Raw genomic sequence first — 27,636 nt, forward strand, 5'->3', positions numbered from 1 at the left:
CTTGCAGTCATATCTTACTGCTGACTTACAACTTCAGCCAAACATCATCTGGCTGGACTGGAGCTACTCACGGTTTTTACTGGATTTATTTTATTGACTTACTTTTACTCCAGAGTGATGTAATCTCTCACTCCCCTTATATCTTAAATACGTGCGTGTACCCATTTTTGTTTATTACTTGAAAGTCTGGAAATAGTGCCTCATGCATGTGAGGTACATGTGCTATTCTTCCCCACTTTATTTGATTTGTTCATTCTAACCACAAACTAATGACAAATTTCCTTTGGGGCCACCTTTACTTATTCACAGTTTATCTGTAAATCGCTGCACACCCTTATACACATACATGTGTACCTGAGTGTGTAAGGCGGAGAATTTTACCTTTTCCAGTTGGTTAATGCCTTCCTCCACACAGCAGATGGAGGCCACTGTTCTTAAAGCGTGTGCGTAGAGATCTCTGAAGCGGTCCTGTCTGCAGATCTTAAACAGGGCTACCACAGCTCCTTCCTGTAGGAAAAGAAAACGTGTTATTTTAATATTTAAGTCTAAGGAGAAAAGTGCACGCTTGTATGTGCACTCATGTTATTCAGTGCCACATTCAGGTCCCACAATAGCATCATCTGTTCGGTGAGTCTTGATCAGGGGAACAAGCTAAAGCTACTAAGTCATTGTAAAAAAGAACTTTAAAAATGTAATACATTTACGAAACCAATGTTTCACAAATGCTTTGTGAAAGTTGCAAAACAAGAATATATAAACAATAAAAACTGTTTATCTAGACTCATGTGAGACTGGATGATCATTATGATTATTAATCATTATCATCCATCCATCCATTCTCTTCCGCTTGGGGGGGCTGAAGCCTATCCCAGCTGTCTCAGGGCGAAAGGCAGGGTAGACCATGGACAGGTTGGCAGTCTGACACAGGGCTTAATCATTATCACTTGGTTTATTTCTGCTAAGTGTAAATGCAGAAGCTGTTCACATGACGGCTGGTATAAACTTTATATTTCAACAAGACAATCCTAATTCAGTTGATTCAAAACAAGGACCTTCTTGCCGTGAGGCAACAGTCCTTTTTTTTGCTTAAAGTCTATCCTGAGTTTCTAAATTTGTCAGTGGGACACTTTACTATTTTTCAAAGCATTAGTGAATGTGGGACAAAAATTGGTAAAACATTCAGAGTCCAACTTGCAACTTTCACAGGCCTGACATTAGATTGCTCAACGCCAAATTATTCAGGATGCATCATTGTCAGCTCTTGCCTTGAAGCGCACATTACTGTGCAAAACAATGGATCAAATTACTTCTTGCTAGACTGTGTTATGAGAGCCAACTATCCCTACACATTTAAGCCAATAGCAGCATACTGGTTTTAAAGAGTCCAAGAGACCCGGAATGACCGATAGACTTGGCCAGCTTCATTCAGTGAGCCTGCCAACCACAGAACCTATCAAATAGCTCACACAATCTATCATGTCAGGTTAAAACAGCCAAAATATATATATTTCATGAATAGAAAACACTGAGAAGGGGGAAAAAAGATGATTTGCTAGCCATAATAACTGTGCATTTTCTGTTGCGTATGCTTGGTGTAAACAAACAAAAACAGATCCTCCTGTATTGGCTGCATGTCCACTTTAAAGCACCCCTTTGACAAAAAACACTTGCAGGTATTGAATTCTATTCACTGTGCAGATAGCTAGAATTACCTGGAGGAAGATGAAGCCTGTAACTACCACCATTATCCTAATAAGGCAATTATACTGGGCTGGCATGTCTCATATGCTGCTAAGGCCATGCTGCCAGGGCTTGGAGTGGTTAATCATCCTGCCCTCCAGCCTGACCGCTACTTCCCCGCTTGCTGCCTACGCTGTATCGGACCACCATACCTGGAAGAACTACCAACACTGATGGACAGTTTTCAGTAAACCCTCTAAAACACTGAGAGGCTTACATGCTGATTCCAAATGCCTGGGTGGCGCTGGAGAGCCTGTTGATCCTGTTACTTCACTCTGATGCAAATCTCACTTAAAGTTGATGTTCAAAACGAGTCTGTGGCACCGAGCATTAGTTCTTTGGTTTAAATTATTTAAAGCTAGCTTTATTATTATTTTTTAAAATATTTAGTGTCCAGAAGTATTTAACCAACCGAATTATGTCTTCAGTGACATTTTGTATTTATACACATATTTCACTCAAGGCCATTGCAGTCAAAAAATATGATTTAATCTGCAGTCATTTATATTTGGCAGTATGGTCCAGGAACTTCCTGCATTTCTATTTGCACACAAAGCCTTAGGATGGAAGAGCAATATCAAGACTCGCAGTGCCACAGCCAGCATCAGAAATACATTTTATTAAGTATTAAGGGTTTTTTACACATTATCATGTACAATATAAAGCACCTTGAGGTGACTGTTGTGTGTTGGATTTGCTGCTATATTAATAAAACTGAACTCAGTTGAAGTCAGATGCAGCTTGGAAAGGAGGAGCTGGGGTGCAGGTGGGTTGCAAAACGACTTACAGAGACAGTAGCAACTGTAGTTAAACTAAATCGATATCGTGCCCTTTATGACATTTTCCCATAGGATGTGTGCCATTGGCTGACACCAAGATCAGCTGTTATAAATGCACCGTTTGTTTAAGCTTCAGATACATTTAAACTGTATCTCCTGCATCCATCCATTCGCTTCCGCTTATCCTTTTCAGGGTTGCGGGGGGCACCGGAGCCTATCCCAGCTCTCATGGGGCGAGAGGCGGGGTACACCCTGGACAGGTCGCCAGTCTGTCGCAGGGCTAACACACAGGGACAGACAACCATTCGCACTCACATTCACTTGCACATTCACACCTAGTGGCAATTTGGATTATCCAATTAACCTATCCCCACAAGCTGCATGTCTTTGGACGGTGGGAGGAAGCCGGAGTACCCGGAGAGAACCCACGCAAACACGGGGAGAAGACGCAAACTCCACACAGAAAGACCCCGGACTGATGGTGGAATTGAACTCAGGACCTTCTTGCTGTGCGGCAACAGTGCTAACCACCTTGCCACCGTGCTGCCACCATCCTGCATAATCTTCCCAAAATATAATCTACCTTAAATTAACTGAATGTAATATGTGTATTGTTGGCAGCAGGTTTAATAAAACTGAAAACTATATTGCTTCAGTTTTTTAATACTAGCACCTACTAACAAAAAGACACAAAACTGTAGGCCTTAGTCTTGTTTCAAGCAAAGTACCATAACTGGATGAAGATTCATAGATCTTCTGTGATCTTTCTTAATATACTGTAAAAAAAAAAAAAAAAAAAAAAGTAAATAAATAGAAATGGCTCAGAGGAACAGACTACAGAGATTTGTTCAGACAATCGTCACTCTCTGGTGGAAGCACCTTTCTATTATTTCATCCCCACAGACTTTTCTTTTACAGATTATTAGACTTGTTGGCTTGTTTCTTTTCTCTGACAAACAACTTGCACTTGTTGCTTCCACTGACTTCATCCCCATCTCTTAAATTAAGCCCACAGAACACATTTGTTCTCACACTCACGCATTTTGGTTCTTGTTGCAATAACATCAAGTGAAACTTGACTACTCACTGGAAAATGCTTCTTTATCTGCGTGTTTGCATGTATAACCCTACACGGTGTATAATCTGTTTCCATCTTATAACTTCCTGAGTCGTGCTCTCTGGGCTTGTTTCGCTTGTAAACACCAAACATGCAACTACAGGCAGTTTTCAGCAGGGTTTGTAAAAAAAGAAAGAAAAGAAAGAAAGAAAGAAAGAAAGAAAGAAAGAAAGAAAGAAAGAAAGAAAGAAAGAAAGACTTTGTGCTTTAAGGGATGAGAAAGATGAAAATGAAGGGAGACTGGCAGGTATCTTTCATCTGATCCTAAAAGGGACGTCAAATTAGAGAGCTTCATGGGATTTACAGTATTTCTAAGCCCCCTTTCTACCCACAGAGCTTTGATGACACACTGGCTCTCACCAGGCCTGAGTTATTGCCATTTCATGCTCTACACGCCTTGCAGTTTACAGCTATCAGAGCAAGGACACACATATGACAAGTCTGCCAACATGGACAAATTTAGATTGAGATCTATCATGACAGTAGGCAAACACTGAGGATGCAAATTCGCGTGCACATCATGACACAGTCACTCTCCAGCGTTCCAGCTGCTATTTGATTTATGGTGTGGCACATGGCTCAGTATTAAAGCTGACATGAAACACCACATTTATAATGGCTAACTTACACCATGGAGTCTAATACAGCGCACCTGACTCAAACAGGTTCTCCTCCATACAGTCCTCATTTGTAAAGTGCTCTAGAAACCCAAACATTACAGCAAACAGGTGGATTTTCCAGTTTGAGTGCAGCTAGTAAAGAATGAAAAACGTGTTGCTTTAAAGACAGAAAGTAAAAGTGGACGGTATATCCTCTTCTTTTTTTTTTAACATAAAAGCCATTGTTGTAGCCACAAGCAGTACAAAACTGACCTCTTTAGGCTTCTTTTCAGTTTTAATTGCTTTGTTTTCCACTGAGTTATCGGTCCTATCAGTTAGCTAACATAAACTAATGTGAGTCCATCCGGTCTTTAAGTCTGACGTCATTAGCCGTTTCAGGGTCCAACTCTGCTTCGGGTCCCAAAGTCAAACAAATACTGCGGCATCACTGAGAGTTACAAACTGATTCAATTTTTTCATCTTTAATAAAATGACAATTGACAATTGTGATCCATGAAAACAGAATTTATTAAATTTAACAGAGTTAGAAGTTAGCAGGAAGTTAGCTCACTAGTTTCCACCTGAGCATGATATACCATGTTCTGACTGAGAGATTTCTGAAAAAATTAAAACGTACAGCTCTGCTATCACTTCCAACATAAATGAAGACAGAAAACTAAACAGCAGTGACGTTTGTAGGGTTACTGAAGTTGGACTAGCTGGTATATAATGATGTGCTATGTGATGGCTAGCAAGACAGCTATGTTAGCATAACGTAAACACATTGAAGCTGGAGGATGAATGCTAACTTTTTCCACTCAATAAAAGTTAATATCATTGCATGGCAGGATGGTGTAAACGGACCAAGTTAGGAGAACAACTGAGATAATCTATCCACAATATAAGGTTAGTCATTAATATACTGCTGCATGGGCTGGGCTGTACAGGGAGTGCAGAATTATTAGGCAAATGAGTATTTTGTCCACATCATCCTCTTCATGCATGTTGTCTTACTCCAAGCTGTATCGAAAGCCTACTACCAATTAAGCATATTAGGTGATGTGCATCTCTGTAATGAGAAGGGGTGTGGTCTAATGACATCAACACCCTATATCAGGTGTGCATAATTATTAGGCAACTTCCTTTCCTTTGGCAAAATGGGTCAAAAGAAGGACTTGACAGGCTCAGAAAAGTCAAAAATAGTGAGATATCTTGCAGAGGGATGCAGCAGTCTCAAAATTGCAAAGCTTCTGAAGCGTGATCATTGAACAATCAAGAGTTTCATTCAAAATAGTCAACAGGGTCGCAAGAAGCGTGTGGAAAAACCAAGGCGCAAAATAACTGCCCATGAACTGAGAAAAGTCAAGCGTGCAGCTGCCAAGATGCCACTTGCCACCAGTTTGGCCATATTTCAGAGCTGCAACATCACTGGAGTGCCCAAAAGCACAAGGTGTGCAATACTCAGAGACATGGCCAAGGTAAGAAAGGCTGAAAGACGACCACCACTGAACAAGACACACAAGCTGAAATGTCAAGACTGGGCCAAGAAATATCTCAAGACTGGTTTTTCTAAGGTTTTATGGACTGATGAAATGAGAGTGAGTCTTGATGGGCCAGATGGATGGGCCCGTGGCTGGATTGGTAAAGGGCAGAGAGCTCCAGTCCGACTCAGACGCCAGCAAGGTGGAGGTGGAGTAGTGGTTTGGGCTGGTATCATCAAAGATGAGCTTGTGGGGCCTTTTCGGGTTGAGGATGGAGTCAAGCTCAACTCCCAGTCCTACTGCCAGTTTCTGGAAGACACCTTCTTCAAGCAGTGGTACAGGAAGAAGTCTGCATCCTTCAAGAAAAACATGATTTTCATGCAGGACAATGCTCCATCACACGCGTCCAAGTACTCCACAGCATGGCTGGCAAGAAAGGGTATAAAAGAAGAAAAACTAATGACATGGCCTCCTTGTTCACCTGATCTGAACCCCATTGAGAACCTGTGGTCCATCATCAAATGTGAGATTTACAAGGAGGGAAAACAGTACACCTCTCTGAACAGTGTCTGGGAGGCTGTGGTTGCTGCTGCACGCAATGTTGATGGTGAACAGATCAAAACACTGACAGAATCCATGGATGGCAGGCTTTTGGGTGTCCTTGCAAAGAAAGGTGGCTATATTGGTCGCTGATTTGTTTTTGTTTTATTTTTGAATGTCAGAAATGTATATTTGTGAATGTGGAGATGTTATATTGGTTTCACTGGTAAAAATAAATAATTGAAATGGGTATATATTTGTTTTTTGTTAAGTTGCCTAATAATTATGCACAGTAATAGTTACCTGCACACACAGATATCCCCCTAAAATAGCTAAAACTAAAAACAAACTAAAAACTACTTCCAAAAACATTCAGCTTTGATATTAATGAGTTTTTTGGGTTCATTGAGAACATGGTTGTTGTTCAATAATAAAATTATTCCTCAAAAATACAACTTGCCTAATAATTCTGCACTCCCTGTAGTTACATCAGAAGGTTTTAAAAACTGAGCTTTAAAATGAATAGTGGTAATAAAAACCGAGCGAGGCCAACAATTATCACTGCCTTTTTTAGGGGCTTGTTCAGATTAAATAGAACAAGATACAAAGCATTAAAACGTGTTAAAAACACAAGAACCTTATTAAACGCAGAGTAGTTTGGACCTGGAAGCAGGGTTCATATGTCATCACTTAAAGACCAGTGGCAAACCAACCAAACAACCTAGTGATGTCACGTTCTATACTGGCACAAGATGGTGCTTTAAATGCTCTAAAAACGTTAACTTTAAACACTTCTTGAATCCAGCTTTGCAGACACTGCTAAATCCGTGACAACTGCTCTTTCTGCCTGGCTGCTGAATTTTGTTACTGTATTGGTTGATGTGTTTTATTCCTAAGACATGCAGAAAATATAAATATAAAAAATGTAAATGACTATAAAAAGGTAGGTATGTATAATTATGGTTCATCTCTAAAACACCAAAGAAAAGAAAATAGTTTGAATTTGATGGATTAAAGAATAAATGATGCTTTTAGATGAATATGGTGGGCATTTATTTTGTTTGTTTTGTCATTTTGAGTGGGTCATGAGCTAAAGGCAGGCATGAATAGTGTTCAGCGATAATTTGTATGATTTGTTCTGATCTGTTTGGTATGACAGATGTGTGCAGTCAACCGTCCCAAATCAGCCTTGATGGCGTGAATACTCAGGGTCTGATAAGCTGTCAATTACTGAGAAGTGCTTTGGAAAAACATCACCTACAAGGGTTTGAAATCACAAGAGAGAAAAAAAATACTTAATATGTTTTGAAATAATGGCTTATTAAAATCAGGGCATGAGAGTTGATAGACTTGACAATAATTTGTTGACACATATTTTTTAATATTTTCAATTTAAATCATTTGTGCAGCGCTTTTTAAAAAATCCTCCTCAGGTGTAGGTTCAATAAAATATCTGCAAGTTGAGGAAACGCACAGTTTTAATACATGTGATTTACTTACTGTACTGAACACTGTACATTTTATTTACAGCTTCTATAATCAACTTAAAATATTACAATTGATCAAATGACTTTCTGTGTGTCAAAGGAGTAACTCATAGTGAAAAACCCACAGTGATTTACTGGTTGGCTGTGCTGACCCTGTAGGTTCAGCACTTTACCTACTGGTACTTATAAAGTGGTTTTTTTTTTACTGTAACTGCACTCAAAGCACTTTTGACTACAAATGACATTCGCCCAGTCACACGTTCATGCAGGCGCTTTTTCTGTACCTAAGTGCTTTGTCTAATATTTGCACACACACTCACGCTCCGATGGACACATCAGAGGCAACTCGGGTTCATTGTCTTGCCCAAGGATACTTCAACATGCAGACTGGATCCACCAACCTTCTGATTATTAGATGGCCTGCTCTAAGTCCTGAGCCACAACTGCTCCCACTGTGTAGTCAAGTCATTTGTGTAATCATGGGTTGGGTTACAGGACCTGCATTAAAGGCTAGACTCCACCCCTGCACCACATGGATTACATCAGATTTTACAAACCGATTATTTACTTTATATTATGTGTGATGTGATGATTCCACGACAAATCTTAGAGTACGACACTTGACATAACAACAACAACCATCAACAACCAATAACTAAGCAAAAGCAGCAAATCTTTACTCCTGTTGTCATGCAAATTACAAGTTATCATTATCACACTATTTCCTCTTTTAAGGTACCTCACTGGCTCAAGCTGTATGATAGCTACAATGATTTTTAACATCATGGGAGTCCACCCATCTGATTTTTTAACCTTTTTATCTTTTTATCTAACACTAAAATCAGCCCATCAACAAAGACACTGGCATAGAGATGGAGAGGGTGGAAATGTCAGGTCCCCACCCAGACATTTAAATGGCTAATTGCTGTTCTTCAGTGCACGAGTGAAGTCAGCAGCAGTGGAAAATTTGTAATGAGCAAAATGTTCAAATATGAGCTGATGTTATGCATCAAAGGGGTGTGTGAGAAAGTGTAATAGACATATAGCTGAAAGCAAATTATTTGCTATGGTGGGTTTCAGGATTCCTCTGAGATGGTTCATCCAGCTCTGCTACACACCAAGTTAAGAACATAGACTGTATTTTAAGGATGGATGTAGGCACTGTGACATTATCCTTTGGTTTGTAAAGCCCAGTTTTGAAGCCTTGAGATTGGTGTTTGGAGGGGAGTGGAGTGCTAAGTTATTATCTAATGATCACAAAGCTTAATTAGCAAATTGCATAAATAGACTACATGCAATCAAATATGTGCCATACTGCAAAAATGACATACTGAAAAAATAATACTGGGTCCTGGAGCACTGAAACAGGAGCAAAGACTTCCTTGACAGGCTGTTGGTATAATTAAGCAGTATGCCACATATTCAGATAATTTATGTGGAGGTGAAGTGAAGATGACCTGTAACCTGTCACTTAAGGCGACCTCATCTTTAAACTATATATAAATGGTTGAAAATGTACCCTTGTATGATTGCTATGAAGCCTTTGTTAGCTTTTAAGAGTACCACACTGTAAACATTAATTTGTTTCTGCAAAGCTCAACGATATCCATGGGGACTGACTTGCTTTGCAGAAACAGCCTCATTTTTACATGGCTTTACTTTCTTAGCCCTGGAGCTTGGTTAAAAAAGCGAGAGTGGATTAAAAGGTAAAGACACCTGAGCAACCTGAATGTGTAATCAATACTTACGACTAATGAGAGCTGACAGTATTGATCTGACAATTTGGCTGCAAAGAGCGTGTATGTGTGTGTATGAGTGGGCCAGGAAGTGTCTTATCAAAAGCATCCTGAAAGCGGTCAGCTAACTAATGGCCAATACAGACTTGCTGTCCAGTCTGTCGTTTCTTATCTCACAGTGAAATAGCTTTATAGAGGCATGTATAATAAGATAGCTGGCAATCCCAGGTCTGCTGGTTAGAATGACAAACATCGGTATAGGTGGACTTTCCACAGGAGTGAATAAAATGAAGCAAGGTCCCAGTTGCTCTCTAAATGTAGTAAGAAGGATAGCATAGAGTCTATTTTTATGTCCCGAGTACCTTGGCAATGATGCTGCAGAGCTGAGGTCCATCCTGGGTTAGGGACAGCAGGTTGCTAATGGCACTACCAATGGTATGAAGGCTGTCCGATGATTCAATCTGCTTGATCAGAACCTGCAAGGAAATTGACATCTTTATCATTTTATTCACAACTCAACACATTTCAAATCATCACTTTTAACGACATGATGCATAAATCTGTTTCTAGTGGCTCATTAATACTGTTATGGTGTCAGCTGTGTCATCTTATTTCGATACAACCACTGGATAGCACAAACATGACAGGCATTTCTAAGTCTATTTCTATAAGTGTGCAACAATCAAGGGACAATTTCTCTCCTTCTTATCTGACCCACACATGGAGTGTAACTATATATATACATATATATGTGTGTGTGTGTGCTTGGATCCAAAATATTACTATACACAGTATCTGTTTTAACGGCATCACAGTCAGTGTTGCTTAAAGTGGGACAGAGAACAATAGACTGCATTTATAGGATTGACTGATTGGTTGATTGACATAATATTACTGGCAACTTTTCGTGTTGCCCCTAACTCTCTGTCTAGAAAGAAAAAAGAACTAAGAGTAGCCAGCAGTATCTGCAGGACTGTACACCATGATTAAAGGCACTTGTTGCAATTACCCGCCACAAAATTTAAATGATAGCCTTCACCACCAGGTGGAAGCATTTTACCAGTAGGTAGGTATGTGTAGGTACTTTAATTACAATTTCTTTCCATTTATATTTTAAATTGTCTGAAATGAGCCTGTTAGTTCTCTTTGATTCTTTTAGTTATACAAAAATTATTTATCTACATGACACTGTAACGATGATCTATTAATCGGGAGGCTATTTAGGGTTTTGTTTTGCTTTGGTTCTTTTCCTCTCAGCCTACTCTTAGGTGGAGATGGGCAGGTTCTGCTGTGGGACTCCACACTTCAGCGAACACACCTTTTAGGATTCACTCATTTCCATCCAGTACTTAAGGACCAGCTGAAGCTCACATTCTTCTCCAGATTGTTGTTGAAAGTAGCCATGGTGATCAGGCTCCTCGTGCTAACTGTAAGTCACAAACTATGTATGGTCCTTGTGGAAATCTTGGTCTTCCCCATCGCCAAAACTCTCTTCTTTCTTTTGATCACTCCATAACAACAAACTTTGCTAAATTCAACCCTGAGATTGTTTGGCTCTTACTTCAGAGTTGAATTATTTACACCACTGATTACAACACTCTTATAAATTAGGCAAAGCAACACCTCAACCTATCAGCAAAATTATAAACACATGACACTGCAGAGCACACAACGGAATATGCGCAAATACAGAAACTACATACCCGGATCTCATTGGCTAAAGCCATGTCAATCATGTTGCTGAACGAGTCACTGACATCTGTAAGGATCTCATGGATGGCCTCCCTCATGGATTTCAGGAAGAATTCATCGTCAGTGTGAAGGCACCTGTGGGTGCAAATCAAATGTTTGATTTAGAAAAACAAAGTATTTGTTTGGGAGTTTTTTAAATTACTGCATATTAACGTTGTAGATTTTACCTCTCTGTAATATTAGTCAGCTCCATACACTTTTCCAGCAAAGACTTCTCATACTACAACAAAACATGCACATTTAAGTGGTCAGACCTCCACAGTTCTAAACATAAATGGCCTGTCAGTGGGGTATAACTGCAGGTATTTGTAGATAACAGATGAGCAAATAATGTTCAGTAATGTAAGCTCAGCTTATGTCAAACAGCTCCAGTTAAAAAGAAACATTGTTCAGTTTTTTTCATTACTGTAAAATGGGCACATTTTTATGTATGCAAACCTAATTTTCAAAGTCAACCATCACCTTCTGCATCTCCGGCGGTGTGTTTCGAGCTGCACTGTACTCATGTACCAGTGAGCGAACATGGCAGTTTGCCCGTACAGCCGTGCTGTGGACCCTCTGCCAGCGTCCCTTCTCCAGCCGCTGAAACATCTTTCCTAGCTCTGTGCTGACCACCAAAGCTCGGCGAAGGAGCGTCTGCAAGTTGTTTCTAGCCACGTGGTCCCCTGCACTAACCCCAGAGCCCACAATCAGCTCTCCCTGCTGAGAGTCCTCCTCTACCCCGATGGGTTTGGCCTGGAGGACACACATGCACTCTACTTCCGTCATGTGACGGAGGTCTTCCATCCACCGCTGGACCGAGTCAACCTGAAGAGACTGCGCACGGGTACTGTGGGTGAAACAAACAGAATAATAGATTAAAAAATGTAATCTAATGTAAAAGTCTCAGTGTGAACAGGACTTTTTCTTAAACCAGAGGCAAAAGAACTAAGAGCAGGGATGTAGATTTAACACAGTTTCAAGGAATCCCCTGTTTTCCCCATGTTTACATGCTGCATGTTCTCATTTATAACTCCAGCTTCGACCAAAAGTGAGTCAGCAATCCTGAAGACAACGGTGTCCCAATTTTTTGATTTTTGTTAGTGATACAACAGCGTTATTCAGCTTGTTGTGTATATCTGGTCCATTGCAAACAAAATGAAGGAAGATGGCACAGACTATTTTTCTATTGCCATCTATTGATTGCGGTATGCGAAGAAAACTTCTTTCCCTCCTTCTTGTTTGCTCAGACTAAATCGACAGCAACTGGCTCTTTGGTTTCTCATTATTAATTAGAATATCGAATACATATTGCTAAACAAACACTGCTACATACATGAAATGAATGTGCACTGGTTACTATGTACTGAGGGCAGTGTCATGTTAGAGAGAACATCATTAATGCTGACTGTCCTGCCTGCTATTCTGTAGCTTAAGCACATTTACATGAAAAAAGTCTGATCATCTTTGCCTCCTCCACAAGAAATAACATGGGTAATCAGTGGAAAATTAAGGAAATTCAAATTGGTTGTTAGGAAGCTTACTTGTCTGTGCCACCCTTGTCATCTCTATATAATTTTCCTGTTGTTTTTTCCTTTTTTCTTTGGAAAAAGTACATGATATATCATTAATCTCTTATGCCAAAACAAACACTGCTAATCCCTCACACAATCATCAATTGTCTTTATCCCATCATGGCCGGTGTATCTGCTCTGATGCAGGCTACTCATTATTGGATAAAAGAGAGGACAGTGTTTGAGTCAAAGATGGAACCTGCTCACTTCAATATTGAGCACCTGGCTTGTGAGTCAGAAAATGATCTAGCTAACAAACACAAACTGTACACCACCACTGGACATGGGTTGGAGTTCTTGCTCCTGTTGGCAAATCTTGCTGCAATAAATATAAGGTGAGCTGATATAAGGTGACAGCTTAAATTTTAGTTAGCTAAAACTGACCTCCAGCAAAGAGTTTTTCTTTTGTGTTTTTGGTAGTACTTGCATGTGTGTATTTCATTCTTTGTGAAACATGACAGATTGAAAACTTTTGAAGAATTCCTTGCTCATAGGGGGTGATTGTTGAGTTTTTCTCTGTATGTATTAGGGTCTACCTTACAATATAAAGCGCCTTTAGGCGACTGTTGTTGTGATTTGGCACTATATCAAAACAAAACAAAAAAACGGAATTGAAATGAATTAATTGGAAATAAATTTTAAAAAAACATGAAAAATAATGATGCTCAAAATTATGTTAAGTATATTAAAATGGGTTTCAACAGAGCAAATAACTTACATATCGTTAGCTTCATAGCATAAGTGCCTAAGTCATTGACTTAGTCAAATGACTTAGGCACTTATGCTATGAAGCTAACGATATGTAAGTACGTACGTATGTTTAAAAAGAAAAATCTAACCCAAAATTACAAAATTTCTTAAGGAACCAGCGATTGGGAACCATCCATATACCATATAGGTTATACATGTAAACTCCAGTATCATGATAATCAGTCACTGGAGACTACAGTATTCAGTTCTAAAATACCTAAATCAATAATGTGTTGTCAAGGTCAGTTATTCACAGATGATAGCCATCTTCTGGCCTCATTAGTCTAATCCCTCGTTTCCCCTCAGGATTGTGATGGCTTTAAGAAGCAGCTTTACTGAGCAAACACTCTCCCCACTTCAATCTCTCCCAGCAATGACCCTAATGAAGGGAGGCTTAAGGGGGCAATCCAGAGGCCAGCATCCCGCGAGGCAAAGCTCCCCGAAAGAGGATGGGTCGATGGCTACAACAGCCACCTTTGCTTTGAGGGAACACAGAGGAAAGGGTCTGAAGATGAATATTTTCCTCTTGGCTCTTGACTTGACTGCAGTTTGAAATGGCAACTGGCGACACATGTTGGGATATTGCACTGGTATTGAGTATTGGCTGACATCATCTGAATGAAGCACTGTTGTGTTTACATTTAGAACAAAGATTTGTCATTGAACAGCAGCAGCCATCATTATTAAGTGATGTCTTCGAGCTATGCAATGACCTTTATATTTTAGCAATAGCGGGTTACACAAGAATAAATCCTTAGCAAGCCACAAATCTAATTATAGCTAATCTTATATTAAACATGATTGGAGGGCAGATGTGTGCTAGGGAATGGAACAGCAGATTTATATCACATTCATTTACATTTTGAGTCGGCTACGAAAGACAAAGCATGTATGTTCTGATAAATATACATTCAGTGAGTCATCTGCCAACTGGGGATGGGGAGCATCGCGGCGAAAGATGTAAAATGTGCAGGCTGTAGAGAGAGGCAGCTCAGTGGTTCGAAACTCTGAAGCAGAGATAAATCTCATTCATTGTAAGAGAATGGAGATGTAATTAGCTATAAATTTAAACTGGAATAAGTAACTGCACAGAATAGTAAGCATTAATATGCCGCTTACTCTGCTAAGTGGGGTAAAAAGCTTCAGAGTGATCATCAGATGAGATGAGTTTTAGTTTAACTCTACCTAGGCGATTAAAGATATTAATATCTTTAAAATACTACTGAATCCTGTTTCCTGTTTTTTTCCTGCTTATCTGAAAGCCTCTTAAAAACCACTCTAGTTCTTGAAAGGTCCTTTGTTGGAGATTTGTCACGCAGCGGTGAATAACACAGTGATTCAACCTAAGTGGCAGATTAGTCACAAAGCTAAAGGTTTGATAATTATTAATTCTTTTTTTGGGGTGGGGGAGGTTTATTGGATGACAAAGAAACATAAAAAAAAAGCCTAATGGTAAAATGTGAACATTTGAAACTGTTTCCAGAATCTCCTGGTTTCTATCAGTCCAAAAATGTCATTTTAAAACCATTTGCTCGGTTATATCATAGCATCACACCAGGATGAACCCATCTGGATTTACACAACCAATAAAGCCCCGAAACACTCCCGTCATCATATGTTTAAAAAAAAAAAAGCAGATAATAATAGGTTTGTTTTCCAAAGGAGGGGAAGCGGTGCACTTCAGCTTGCAGGGCATGACAAATATTTACATGTGGGGCCAAAAGAGGGTCAGGCGACAGCAACTCTATTATCCCAGACAGGATGTCTCTGCAGTGATGAAGCATCAGTACTTCTCATCTGCTGGCAGCTGGCTGGCAGAAAACTGAGCAATGGTGGCAACGAAAGAGACAGGAGCTGGTTAAAAGGAGTGTTCATTCTGCGTGATGATGAGGTAGGCGGGAGATGGGCTACTGTCCGATGGTGCTAATTCCATTTTTCAACCTATGCATCTTTAAGGATAGAAAAACACGCAGTATCAACAGGTTCCGCTGTTTAAAAAATGGTAAACTTGGAGAATGCATAATCTGTTTTTAAAAAATATAAAGTGTAGATGGTAAAAAAAAAAAAGAGTGGGACAATCTCTGAATGTTAAGATGAGTAGCTGAGCTTCATCAAAAAAAGGGCAAATCCTCTATGGATTTGTGAAGGAGTTCGGGCTGGTGTGCTGAGCTGGTGCGCCACAGTGAACTCACTCTTCCTGTAACACATCAGGTGAGAATTATAACCGGAGCTTTTAGATTATTCCCTCTTAAACTTTTTATGTACTTGAGGCACATGGAGTTCTGCTGCATGAGTCACTGTCAGGCTGCTGCTGTATGTTGAGCCCCTAAACGATCTATCCCTTAGCTCCACTGCAGATTTATGAAACAGAGAAGCTTGTGACCGCAGAGTCAGTTTGCGAGTGTGTGTTCTTGTGCTTTTCTTATTTGAAGAGTTATGTTGGCTTTAGGTTAAGATAAGGGTAAGAGTTGGGCTATGCTCAGTCACAAACAGTCTGTTTGATGTTTTCTCACAGGGAAATCGTCATGGATGTTCCAAACTGCCATGCTCAAAGGCGAATGAAAAGCCAGCCGCCGTGGTACTCGGTTGTTGAAATAAAAAGCGACAGAAACAGAAAGTTAGAGACAAAAAAAAAGTATCAAACCCCACATATCCACTTCACATGAAAGTGAGTGTGAATGTCATAGTGTTGGTTTTGAAAAGTGGGGTTGTGTTGAGGCAAGAAGATGCATTATGTATGTACTGTTTTTAAGGAAGGTTTTTTGCATGTTTTTATTTTAAAGGCACTTTTTTTTTTCTCTCCATGCAAACGCGATGCCAGTGATAGAGGCTGCCATCTTTTTCTGATTATCTGCACGATAACTTTATAAAAATAAAACAAAGTAACTGCATATTAGTTTACAGGCTTGCTTGCTAGACATCAAGGATACTTCTCAACAAGTTGAAAATTATATGAATATTTGACCTATATTAGCAGCCTCATAGCCAATTTTCATTGTACATCGACCTAAACTAGAAAAACTGTTTTACAGCAGTGTCACACACCATTAACTATTGATTACAGGCCAGAGCTAATTATAGGAAAAGCTAGGTCTTTATCGTCATGAATAGAGACCTAGCTTCTTCTAGCTTGTCATTCTATTGACACCATGGCATTTGCAAGGAAACCAAACAGGAAGTTGACTGAGGAAGCTAAGAAGACAAAAGAAAAGTGAATAAGCAAGAAGTCAGGTAAGAGCAAATCTTGCACCAGCAAGATTTTTCAAACCAAAGATGGCAGGACACAAGCTGAGTCAATCTTCCTGCTGACAGCAGTTAACACAATACAGTGGGTGTTCACAGTAGGGGGCACCCAGAAGCAAAAATATCAGTTTCATAGTGTTGCTCAAACTATATTAGCCTTTGAAAGTTGAGTTCTGGTGGCAAACTTTTATGCCAAATTCTCATACAAAGGTCAGTGCCTATACAACTTTAGTCAAAGCAGCTGCCAATCACATATGCCATAACATGTCAAAACATTTAAAATACGCTCACTCTGTGTGCTCTACCATCCCAGCAGAAGGAATGTTCTGCTGACAGCTTCGCTTTGCTGAGGTACATCATTACCCACCACAGTGAAAAATGACAAAAGCATCACTTACACGTATGGACTCTCGCCTCATTAGAGGCTGTGAGTCATTTTGTTTGAGGCTAAAAATAGCCATGTCCACATGAAAGCACTTTGTAAACTTTAAACTCTTTGCACCCAGTCTGTGGGTCTTTCACTTGCATCTTGTAGATGGTTACAATAAAAGATAATATAAATGTGCTCCAAATCACAGAGAGTCACAATTCCCACCCTTAATGCTGTATCAGTTCACAGAGAGCTTGCTAGTTAGTGAGAAGCAGACGGGCAGGTGTGAACTCAAGCACGGGAGCACCTGTTGTCACTCAAGTATAGCAGTTATTGTACAGCAGGAGCTAATTTGTTCTTCAGGGCTGGAAGCCTATTAAAAGGCTTGTTCCACATATCGCTAGAGGCTTCAAGTGATTCAGGTACTATGTACAACACTTCACAGATCATGACCGCAGGTTGAGTAATGTCTGCTTCTCTTTGCTTGATGAATGGTCTTCCTACACGTAGAGTAACCCTGCTGTCAGATGCAAAAGGATCCCACACAGATGGTTTGAATTAAAGGGTAGATGTCCTCTGTGGCTCAGGAACATTTAAAGGCAGTGTATTACATCAACATGTCTTAAAATACAGACAAATAAGTCTCCTCTGCTTTTACGGGTAAAATCACAAGACACTGAATGAAGCTATACGAACACACAAACAGACACTGACAACTGATTAGTCAAATGACAAAACTGGCATCTCCATTTCCTTTGATGTGTCATTCATCTTTCGAATACGTAAAAATGCTATGAAAGCCCTGGTTCCAGGCCGTGACTTCTTGTGGTGTCGGAATAAAAATAAAAACAAAGTTCCAATTGCAAGTTGGCAATATCAACTTAACTTTGAGAGTTTGTTTAATTTGTACTGTTGTATTAGAGGGTAACTAATAGTTGCTGTTCATATAGTGACCTAATTAGAAATGTTAGCACTTACCAACAACCACAGTTATAAACTTACCTATACCAGGCTATATTTGCTAGCAGTAACTAGCAAGTTGTTAGCTAGCAGCTAACACAAAGCTCAGTATAAGTTATGATTGTGTTCTTTGAACTTCTATTTAATGTAATAAATGCTCATACAAAAATCTTTACTCACTTTGTATCATCCTCAGAAGCTGCTTTACTTGCCAAAATCAGCTTTTTGTGTCTTAGACTTTTCCAAAAAATCATCTAAAACAAAATAATTTGTACCTGATAACACACAGACTGCTTTCTCTATAAAAAAAAAAAAAAAATCATGTTATGAATTTACACTCTCATGGTACAAGGAGGAATTTAGGATTAACCAACATCTGGAACTGTCCATTAACTCCAGGCAGTATTCCTGGAATCCTCAGTGTTTCTTGCTTGGAAAATAAACAGCAACATGTGTTGGTTTGTGTCATTATGTCTGTCTGGGATCTGACTGCATTCAGTTCAGATTATTTGCGGCATATTCTTCTGATATGGTAGTCATTTAAGACAGTATAAGCAGGAAGGAGGTCTTCACTGTCGTCCAGTGTTTGGGGTGCATGGATATCACAATCTGATGACTGATGTAATGGAACTAAATGGAAATCTTTCTTAAATACCACAACAGAACCACAGTCCAACTAGGCAGAGGGAATGGAAATGTGGGCAGAGTGAGCTGTTAGATTTTGAGGACCCAGCCATTGTGGCTTTGGCTTCAGCTGAAGGAGGAAACAAGGACACTCTTGTCCCAAACAGAATTAAATATGGAGGCATATAATTAAGTAGGATGTTAATGCATTCCTCTTTAGCTCAGAAACCAGAATATTGCTTAATGGAATCATCTTTTACACAGAAACAGCTTCACTGGGAGGTTTCTATATAATATAGTTTCACTGTGGCAAGAGGTGACAGATGAGCAAAGAAAATGGTTAAGGCATCTGGCTAATGGCATATTTAAATGTACAAGTCACGCCTTGATTTTCTGGGTGAAGGTGGAGCATGTGCTTCTCCTGAAGTAGCACATGGAAAGGGGATATTGTGGCCTCTGACTGGTACAGCTGAATCCTGGCTAGAGAAGCAGACATCTGACTCCCAGATGCTTCAGACAGCCTCTTATGTGTAGCCAAGACTAGATTCTCCTAAGACAAAAAACACAGCCCGTTTTTTCTCTTTTCTTTTCTCTCTCTTTGTCTCAGCCGACTTCTAACCTCAAATTTAATTATCTCAGGCTTCTTAGCACGCCGTGTTAAATGCGCACAACGCATACAAATACAGACATATGTAAAAGGCATTAGAATATGATCCATCTCTCTCTCTGTCTCAAACCATCTCCAGTCCATTCATCTTACACTTTGGTTTGCTTCCTCATTTTTCTTAGTCTCACACACACTTTCCCCCACATTACTAAAGCCACACTTTTTGACAACTTTTCCAATTTTCCTAAGTGAGCGGCCACAACTCACTTTAGAAATATACACACACAAACAAATATAAAGAGACAGACACTTGGCTAACCTGTTTGCAGTGTAATGACTCGCCAACCACTTTCAGACTGCGGCCCGAGGCTTTGAATGTGCAGACAAGCCGATCTGGGAAAAGGTTCTGCTGTGGAGATGTTTGTTAGCTGAGTTCATGTACGTGTCCCATCTGTGTTTGCAATTTATTTTAATGCAGTTCAGCCACTTGGCTCGTTTCATCAGCTGATTTACTGACTGTTAGTGCACCGTGCGCAGCACAAATCCAATTTATATTTGAGTCTGTACATGAGACACAGACAGAGATAAGTATGAGACCGGTTTGTCCTTTATTTATGTGCGTGTGTGTGTGTGCCTATGGCGTGTGAGTTCCCCTGATTCAATATCCAAGTGCATTCACTGTGCATCTTCTGAGACGCTTTGCGAACATTAGTAAACACCGAACTGTCAGAAGATATATATTCAAATTTATTTTCAGTGACTGAAATATTCTAAACCACAGATGCTGACAAAGCAGCTTCTGTAATTGTTAAAAGAAAGAAGGGTCAGCATGTGTGACTGTCAGTCGACTGTGAGACAAAACTGTGTGTGATAAGAGCTGATTTGCATTTGAGACCAAAAAGTGGTGTTTTTTTGGGGGGTGGGGGTGGGGGTGGGGGGGAATCTAGGACAGCAGTTCACTTAGAGTTTCATAGTCGTAAAGGTTTGAAAACCTTGATGTTTTCTTTGGAGTTCAGTTAATAAAACATGAAAAAAGAGAAGACGCTAAAAAAAACTGACAGTTGCCAATTTCACATTTAAAAAGACCAGATCTCCAGCTGAATGCTGTGTTGTTGGTGTCTCAACAGTGAGAAGTGATCAGCTGAGAACAGCTAGTGGGTTTGTGCTCCCTGTCAGTTCAGTTTCTCACTGCTTGTTACATGTGGACGTCTCTTTTAGCATCTTGGCCACATGTGTCTTACAGATTTTTCAGGATTTTAGATTTTGAGCTCTGGCTTTTTGCGTTTATCAGTAAAGTTTGTAAAGTTTATTTTTTATGTAGCCTCAGTATTATGGATGGGCAGGAAAGCTGAACCCATCCAAACATGGGATTGCATCGTTGGGAAGGTTTTTGACCTTTGCATTACCTGTAATAATAAGGTGCAATAATAATTAATGTGCAATAATAACAGTGTGCAATACAAATACACTTATTCTTCTTTTTTATACTAAGTTAATATACTGTGTTGTGTTGTTTGTTGCATTGTGATGTGTCATATTGTGTCGTGTTGTGTTATATGTAGTGCCGATGTAGGACAGTTTTCCAATTTCCTTGTACTACTGTACTATGTATGACTGTGCAATGACAATAAAGAGTTATCTTATCTTATCTATCTTATCTTAATTGAGTACCTCAAATATATTGATCTGGGATCTTCACTGAGGTGCAAATATTAGTATGATCAAACATCAAGTTGAAGATATATCCTAAGGCAGATATGAAGGCTTAATTCAGCAACTCAGGGGTCTGATATAACAACAACAACAATAATAATAATAATAATGTCACCAAACATCTCCTCATGCATTCATCTACTGGGAATGACAAATGACACAACTGCACCCTGTCACTACTGCAAACCTTAATCCCTGCTTCCATGAGAGGTGGCACGCATCTCTCACACCACCTCCATTACACTGCATTACCCGCAGAAGATAAGGGGCCAAAGTATGCTGCTTTTTTGGAGGTTCCATTTGCAGATGAAACAGGAGGGTAGTTTCTTGCTATCAGGTTGGTGTTTAGCTGTGTTTTTGTGCATGAAGGTGAACAGTGCTCTCCACATCTTCACCAGTGGCCGCAATATTAACATGAGTAGTCCTGAGAGACAATAAACTACTGCGTATGATTGCTAATAACAAACCATTTGCTTGGGAAATTGTTCTCTCTGATCTCTGGAAATTGTCTAGTGGAACTATCACATTGTCAAAGTTCCTTTAATTTCAGTTCAGTTCATTTTTATTTCAAACATTTCAAACATGTGCCTTCACAATCATTCCAAAATATCATTCCATTATTTGTTTGAAAAGGAGTAGGCTGAAGTATTTACTTATTTGTCCCTACCCCCTCAAGTTTTACCTCTTGATTAATTAATTTTTTTTTGTCTTAAATTAAACAAACAACATATGAAACATATGAAACATATGAAGTAAAGCAAAACAAAACAAAACATACATAAATCAAAAACAAGAAATTAGCAAGCCCCACCACAGTATAGTTTCTTTCATATGAAAAATACAGAATGTGTATATTTGCAGATACACAAGTTATGGAAAAACAAACAAACAAACAAACAATTTGTCTTTTTTTCTGCAATGATCTTTAAACAGCTGGTCCAGATAACATGCAGAATTCAAGGCCTGCATTGAACACTGAGGTCATTTCCGCTTCTCATATAACATCCGCTGTCTTGTATAATCAGTCATTTGAACGATATGTTCACATTGGTGGTGTAGCCTACAAACCGTGTTATTAATATTATTATTCATTGAACATTTGGTCAGTTAAAGAGATGCATTGTATTTTTAAGTAGCAATAACAAAAAGAAAAGAATGTCTTTCTTACAACTTATTTTCCCAATATTCACATTTTTCCACATTTTATTTTTTGCTTTCAGCATGAAATTGGGAGAAAAAGTAAAAACCACTCAAGGAAGCACAGCTAATATTGATGAGTGTATTTTTTATTCTTATTATGACAAAGAAGTGACACATGGAGTGGGTATATTACTGGTGTCATTGTAGCCTTTGTTCAAAGTCCAAACATCAGTGCCTAACCTGCATAAACCAAGTGTATCTGTGCTTTCAACGACCAGACCTGTTGTTAGTACACATGAGAACATTACTTGTTAAAACATGAGGTACAGACCCAAAGTGTGCACACTGGGTTGTTACTTGCCTCATTGGAGATGAAGAGAGTGAGCTGCTCTGTCTGGAGCTGCTCTGAGGACTTGCCATCCTGCCTGAGGCCATCTTACTTCAGCTCAGCACCTGAAATACAGCATGTGCACTGTAAACACCAAGTGATGAATGAATACGAATTTGGACGTCTGCCTTTATCAATATGTCCCGTGTTGGGGAGTAACGGAATACATGTTCTGCCGTTATGTATTTAAAATACGAAATATGACTAACTGTATTCTGTTACAGTTACTGTTTAAAAAGGTGGCAATTAGAATAGAGTTTGTTGAAATAAATGGATACACAGCGGTCTTTTCCTGTTTCATATGTTAGGCTATCCCGTCTCTAATTTAATTACACGCATTGCCGGAACCCCCCCAAAAAAACATGCAATAAGAGGCTCTAATGTAAGTATCCTATTAATGTTGGTGGCATCACTTACACAACGGACCCGAGGCCAGCACAGCAGAGACAGCAGTACACGGGCAGGAATGCATTTTTTACTTGGAAAATCCAACACCACTTCACATTTAAAGAAGAAAGGGAGAAATCTGACCGTGCAATGCAAACTCTGCCAGCAAAACAGACTCCAAAAGACTTGGACCTAAAGAAATATCTGGAAGTAAGTTCTTTTTTAAAAACTAACGTTAGCCTACTGCAACTACCTTGTTTTACTTGTGGTAGCTACCTGGGATATGTGCCACTTCAGTATCTTCGATGTACTATTGCTATGTGATTTATGACTATCAATGAAGGCTACTTGCCACCGAGCTAGCATTGCTAGCTGGCCTTAGCTGAGGTTATTTCATAGACTGCAGACTGTTAGGCTTGATAGCATTAATGACCTGCTAGCTGCAAATGATCATGTGCAGTTCTGAAAGCAGTCTGTGAACTAACCTCAGCTAACGCCAGTTTAGCAATGTTAGCTCGGTGGCGAGTAGCCTTCAGTAATAGTAACAATTCTCACAGCAATAGTACATTCATGCAGTTGTAAAAAGCATTACGATATATTAAGTTATCCAAAGTAATCAGAATATGTTACTCACATTGAGTAACTTAACGGAATACGCTACAAACTACATTTTGGGGCATTTATTCTGTAATCTGTAGTGACATACATTTTAAAATTAACCTTCCCAATACTGAATATGTCACCATCAAATTGAATATCAAGTTTAATCAAATGTAGCACTGGAAATGGAAACTTTGCACCACTACACAACATCTTTCAACACACACACTGTAAATATGCTATCACATGATGACACACACGTTACATCCCCCTAGCTGTACTGCTGACCACCGCACTGTCATCCACTACAGTAGCTCCTTATTGATCTACCTCTAAGCTTTCTATTCTTGTCCCCCTCTCCAAGTAATTCAATTATCAATAAACCTCACTGTTTTAAATAGCTTCAAGCTGATGGTGTGCCATGGAATAATATTTCTTATCTTCTAATCTGTTGGCTGGCTGCCAGCCAGTGACTGTCTTCCCTTCTTTGAGCCCGAGCAAGAGGGCTTAAGTGCCCGGAACTTTATTCTGCTGTTTTATTGATGTATCCCATTTAGATTAGTCCATTTTCAATCGGGAGAAGCCACAGATGCCCTCCCGTCTGAACCACACTCTAATCCTTTTAGTTAATGATATCCTGCAGTTGTGTGGTTACAAATTTCGTGTTTACTGCGGAGATATAATTAGCAGGTAGTTACAATGTGAGACGAGCTCTCTCACGCACACAAATACACAACTACCCCGTGTTGTGGAGCAGATTTCAACTGTTTTGCTCTGCCTTTTATTAATTGCTTACAGAGAGCGACGGGATCGATAGACATAAGCTTACAATAAAGTAATTGAGGCTAGAGGGATGTACAATGCGCGTGAAGCGTCTCTTATTGAATCCCACGTCAACCTGCTTCATGAGGGCCGCACTGCCACAATTACAGAATATCTGCTGCTTTTAGTCAGGTTTGAAGATCGAGCGGCTGCACATTAACGGGGTCACCAACTCTGTTTGACTGTTTGCTTCAGTTGCTTCGAAAACTGAGAAATATTTGATTACCGTTGAGTACTTTTTCTTTTTTGGGTGTCAGTAACCTAGTCAGATAAAGAGACGGATGAATGGGTGGAGGGATAGACTTGTAATACAGACACAAAGCAAAAGTAGAGGAAAAAAACCCGCACAAAGAGTAAGATGCAGGAGAGGGGGGGGAAGTGGTAGGAGGGTTGGGGTGGGGAGTATTTTAACTGCAGTCTTGGCATGGCTTCTCTAGGCCCATTTTCAGAGAAAGCATCACAGTGAATCAGAAATTATACCAATACTGTGCCAGGACCATGGAAATCTACTGACAGTAAGCACCCTGTGCTGGGGAAAAGCCCACATCTATTACACTTGGTGCAGTGAGTCATGAAAGTAGAATATCATAGAATGAGTGCTGATATAATTGAACCGTTGGACTATTACAATAGAGGTGCAGATGAATTTTATTGACCCAATAATTGAGCACAGGGTCATAGCCATTAAGTCACAGTTCCAGCAAATTCCATTACATGTGCTTGCGGCTTGTTACAGTGCTCTTCAGTGGATTACCCTACAAATGGAGATGAGTTGTCCAATCAAGCAATTGTCCTGAGCAATTGGAGTGTGCCGCTAAGTGCTGTGTTAAGGACCATTGCACTGAAAGTGATTGCTGTCTCCTGTGAGTGCCCACTGGCTGTTTTTAGACAATCTCCCTTTCAGCCTTGTGGACTGATGTCATTTTGTTATTAGCATTTCCCTGTTAATTTACATAATCTTGTAATAAACGCTAGAAATTTACAGTGAGGTGAAAAAACACCCCATTGGCTCCTTTGTTTTTGCTTATTTGTCAGAGTTCACAGTCATCATCAAACACATTTGAATGATAGACAAAGATAACCTGAATAGATATAATATGCAGTTTTTAAATGATGATTTCATGATTAATTGTTTTTTGTGTTTGTCTGAGCTATTCAGCGGTGAAGTTGCTGTGTGTTTTGGATTACAAAGCAAAGCAGTTCCCGACCATCACACCTCCACCACCATGTTTGACTGTTGGTATGATGTTGTTTTGATGAAATGCTGTGTTAATTTTACAGGACTCAGACATTTCAAAAGGTGGACTGAGAGCGATAAGATATGGACTAATCTAAATGGGATCGATAAAACTTTCCGTGCACTGTCTAGTTTTGGTGATCATCAAGCCTCTGTGTTCTTTGTTGTCAGCAGTGGTTTTTACTTTGGAACTCTCTCATGGATGCCATTTTGGTCCAGTCTCTTTTTCATTTTTCATTTTATGAACACCGACTATAACTGAGGTCAGTTAGACCTGTTCTTTAGATTTTGTCCTGGGTTCTTTTATGAACTCCTGGATGTCTCTCCAGGTTTTCTCCATTTGTGGATAATGGCTCTCACTGTGGTTCGCTAGAGCTATAAGATGGCTTTTCTGGACTGACAGATGTTGGTGACTTTGTTTCTTATTTGTTCTTGAGTGTAAATCAGAGCATGATGTGTTGCTTTTTCAGATCTTTTAACCTACTTCACTTTGTCAAACACGCTCTCTTTAGGCAATTTCTTTATTGAACAGGTCTGGCAGTAATCAGGCCTGGTTGTAGCTAATAAAATTGAACTCAGGTTTCCCACAAATGTGTTTAGTCACAATTAATTCATGATTTTACAAAGGGAATAATTACTTTTTCACATAGCGGCAGGTCAGGTTGCATAGTCGTTTCCTCTTAATAAATAAAAATGATTATTTAAAAACTGCATTTTGTATTTACACCAAATTTATCTTTGTTAAATGTCTTTTTTGAAAATAAAATAAATAAGATTTATATCTCTGTGCTGCATTGTGCACAGATGCTGCAAGTGCTACAGAAACTTGAGTTCTGTGAGCAGATGGTCAGGTTTGACTGTATCCTGGCTAATTTTTTCTTGCTAGGGTGGACATTTCTTTTCATGTCTGAGCTGAAACCTGAGTGGCCCAACAGGTTTCCCCATTCAGCTGCAGTTTTAGGTAAGCCAAACAAAGGACAGCTCTGTCTCAGCCTCATGTCACATGCCGGGTAAAATAACAACCACTTAGTGACTTGTGCGTGTCAGAGAATTCACTAGGGTGTGCCTTTCAGATTTACTGCAGCATTCGTATTTATTCTTTGCATGTGTGGGAATTTAGAGGACTTTTAAATGTGGTTTGTGCTTGTGTGCATGTTTCTGTCACTTGCAGTTTTCCAGTCCTGTATCTGTTTCAAGTTAATGTCATGCCAAACCTGTACTAGCGAGGGCAATCTTGATTCTTTGTTACTGGCACACTGGAGCCGTTATAAATTCTGTTTGTGAATATAAAACCAGTTAAAAAGGACAAAAGTAATTTTCCAAAGTGTAAAGACTTGCAACCTGAGTTTCAAAGTCAGTACTGGTTCCTCCCATTTGTCTAGACCAATGTAATGTAATTGTTTGATAGTTGCTGACCTAGGTAGGAAGAACAAACCCCCCCCCCCCCCCCCACCCCCTATCAACCATGCCTTTTTCTTTCGTAGCCCCTGTGCTATTTCAGTTTGTGTGCAGGAAAATGGTGGAGCACGTAAAACCTTTGAGGAGTGGGGATACAGACGTCAGTTTTACTTTTAAAAGGATAAGAGCGTGATGGTAAAGCGCAAACTTGACCCAGGACAGAAAATAAAACTGAAGCTCTTTGCACAAACACACAACGCTAGCAAAGAATCCAAGGTGGTGTTAGAGCTGAGGGTTTGCTGACACCAGACCAGTCAGAGCAGTGTTAATTTCTACAACCAATAATCTCCCAAACTACTTTTTATTTGGATGAAAGCAAAATGATAACTAAATGAAAAAAAGATAAATGATAACTACATGGACAAAGAAATGTACCGACACTAAAAATGGGGAAAAAAAAAAAATTTATTAGTTCTGATTGATCCAGTCAAAGCTAATCACCTTGTGGAGCAGTACAACTAGCTCCTACCCTCATTTCTCATGGATACTCGATACAATGCCAACGCTTAGGAGGAAGAGAAGAGTAGCCATACAGATACATTTACCATATGAT

General features: G+C 39.6%; 1 protein-coding gene across 3 annotated transcripts in view; it reads right to left on the reverse strand.

Moving 5' to 3' along the window:
- Positions 1–27,636, reverse strand: part of insc (INSC spindle orientation adaptor protein) — a 55,282-nt gene that overhangs the window by 13,020 nt on the left and 14,626 nt on the right. For all 3 annotated transcript variants that reach the window (XM_085462562.1, XM_085462565.1, XM_085462563.1), the window contains exons 2-7: positions 22,553–22,644; positions 11,694–12,060; positions 11,399–11,451; positions 11,183–11,306; positions 9,842–9,955; positions 382–507 (exon numbers count right to left, since the gene is read on the reverse strand). In XM_085462562.1, coding sequence (XP_085318688.1) covers positions 382–507; positions 9,842–9,955; positions 11,183–11,306; positions 11,399–11,451; positions 11,694–12,060; positions 22,553–22,626 — 858 coding nt within the window. In that variant the 5' untranslated portion in view covers positions 22,627–22,644. The remainder of the gene's footprint in view (positions 1–381; positions 508–9,841; positions 9,956–11,182; positions 11,307–11,398; positions 11,452–11,693; positions 12,061–22,552; positions 22,645–27,636) is intronic.

Source organism: Copadichromis virginalis, linkage group LG7 (genome assembly GCF_057382275.1).
Source record: "Copadichromis virginalis isolate Kocher_CV1m ecotype Utaka linkage group LG7, C_Virginalis_male_GT1.1, whole genome shotgun sequence".
NCBI classification, from domain to species: Eukaryota; Metazoa; Chordata; class Actinopteri; order Cichliformes; family Cichlidae; genus Copadichromis; species Copadichromis virginalis.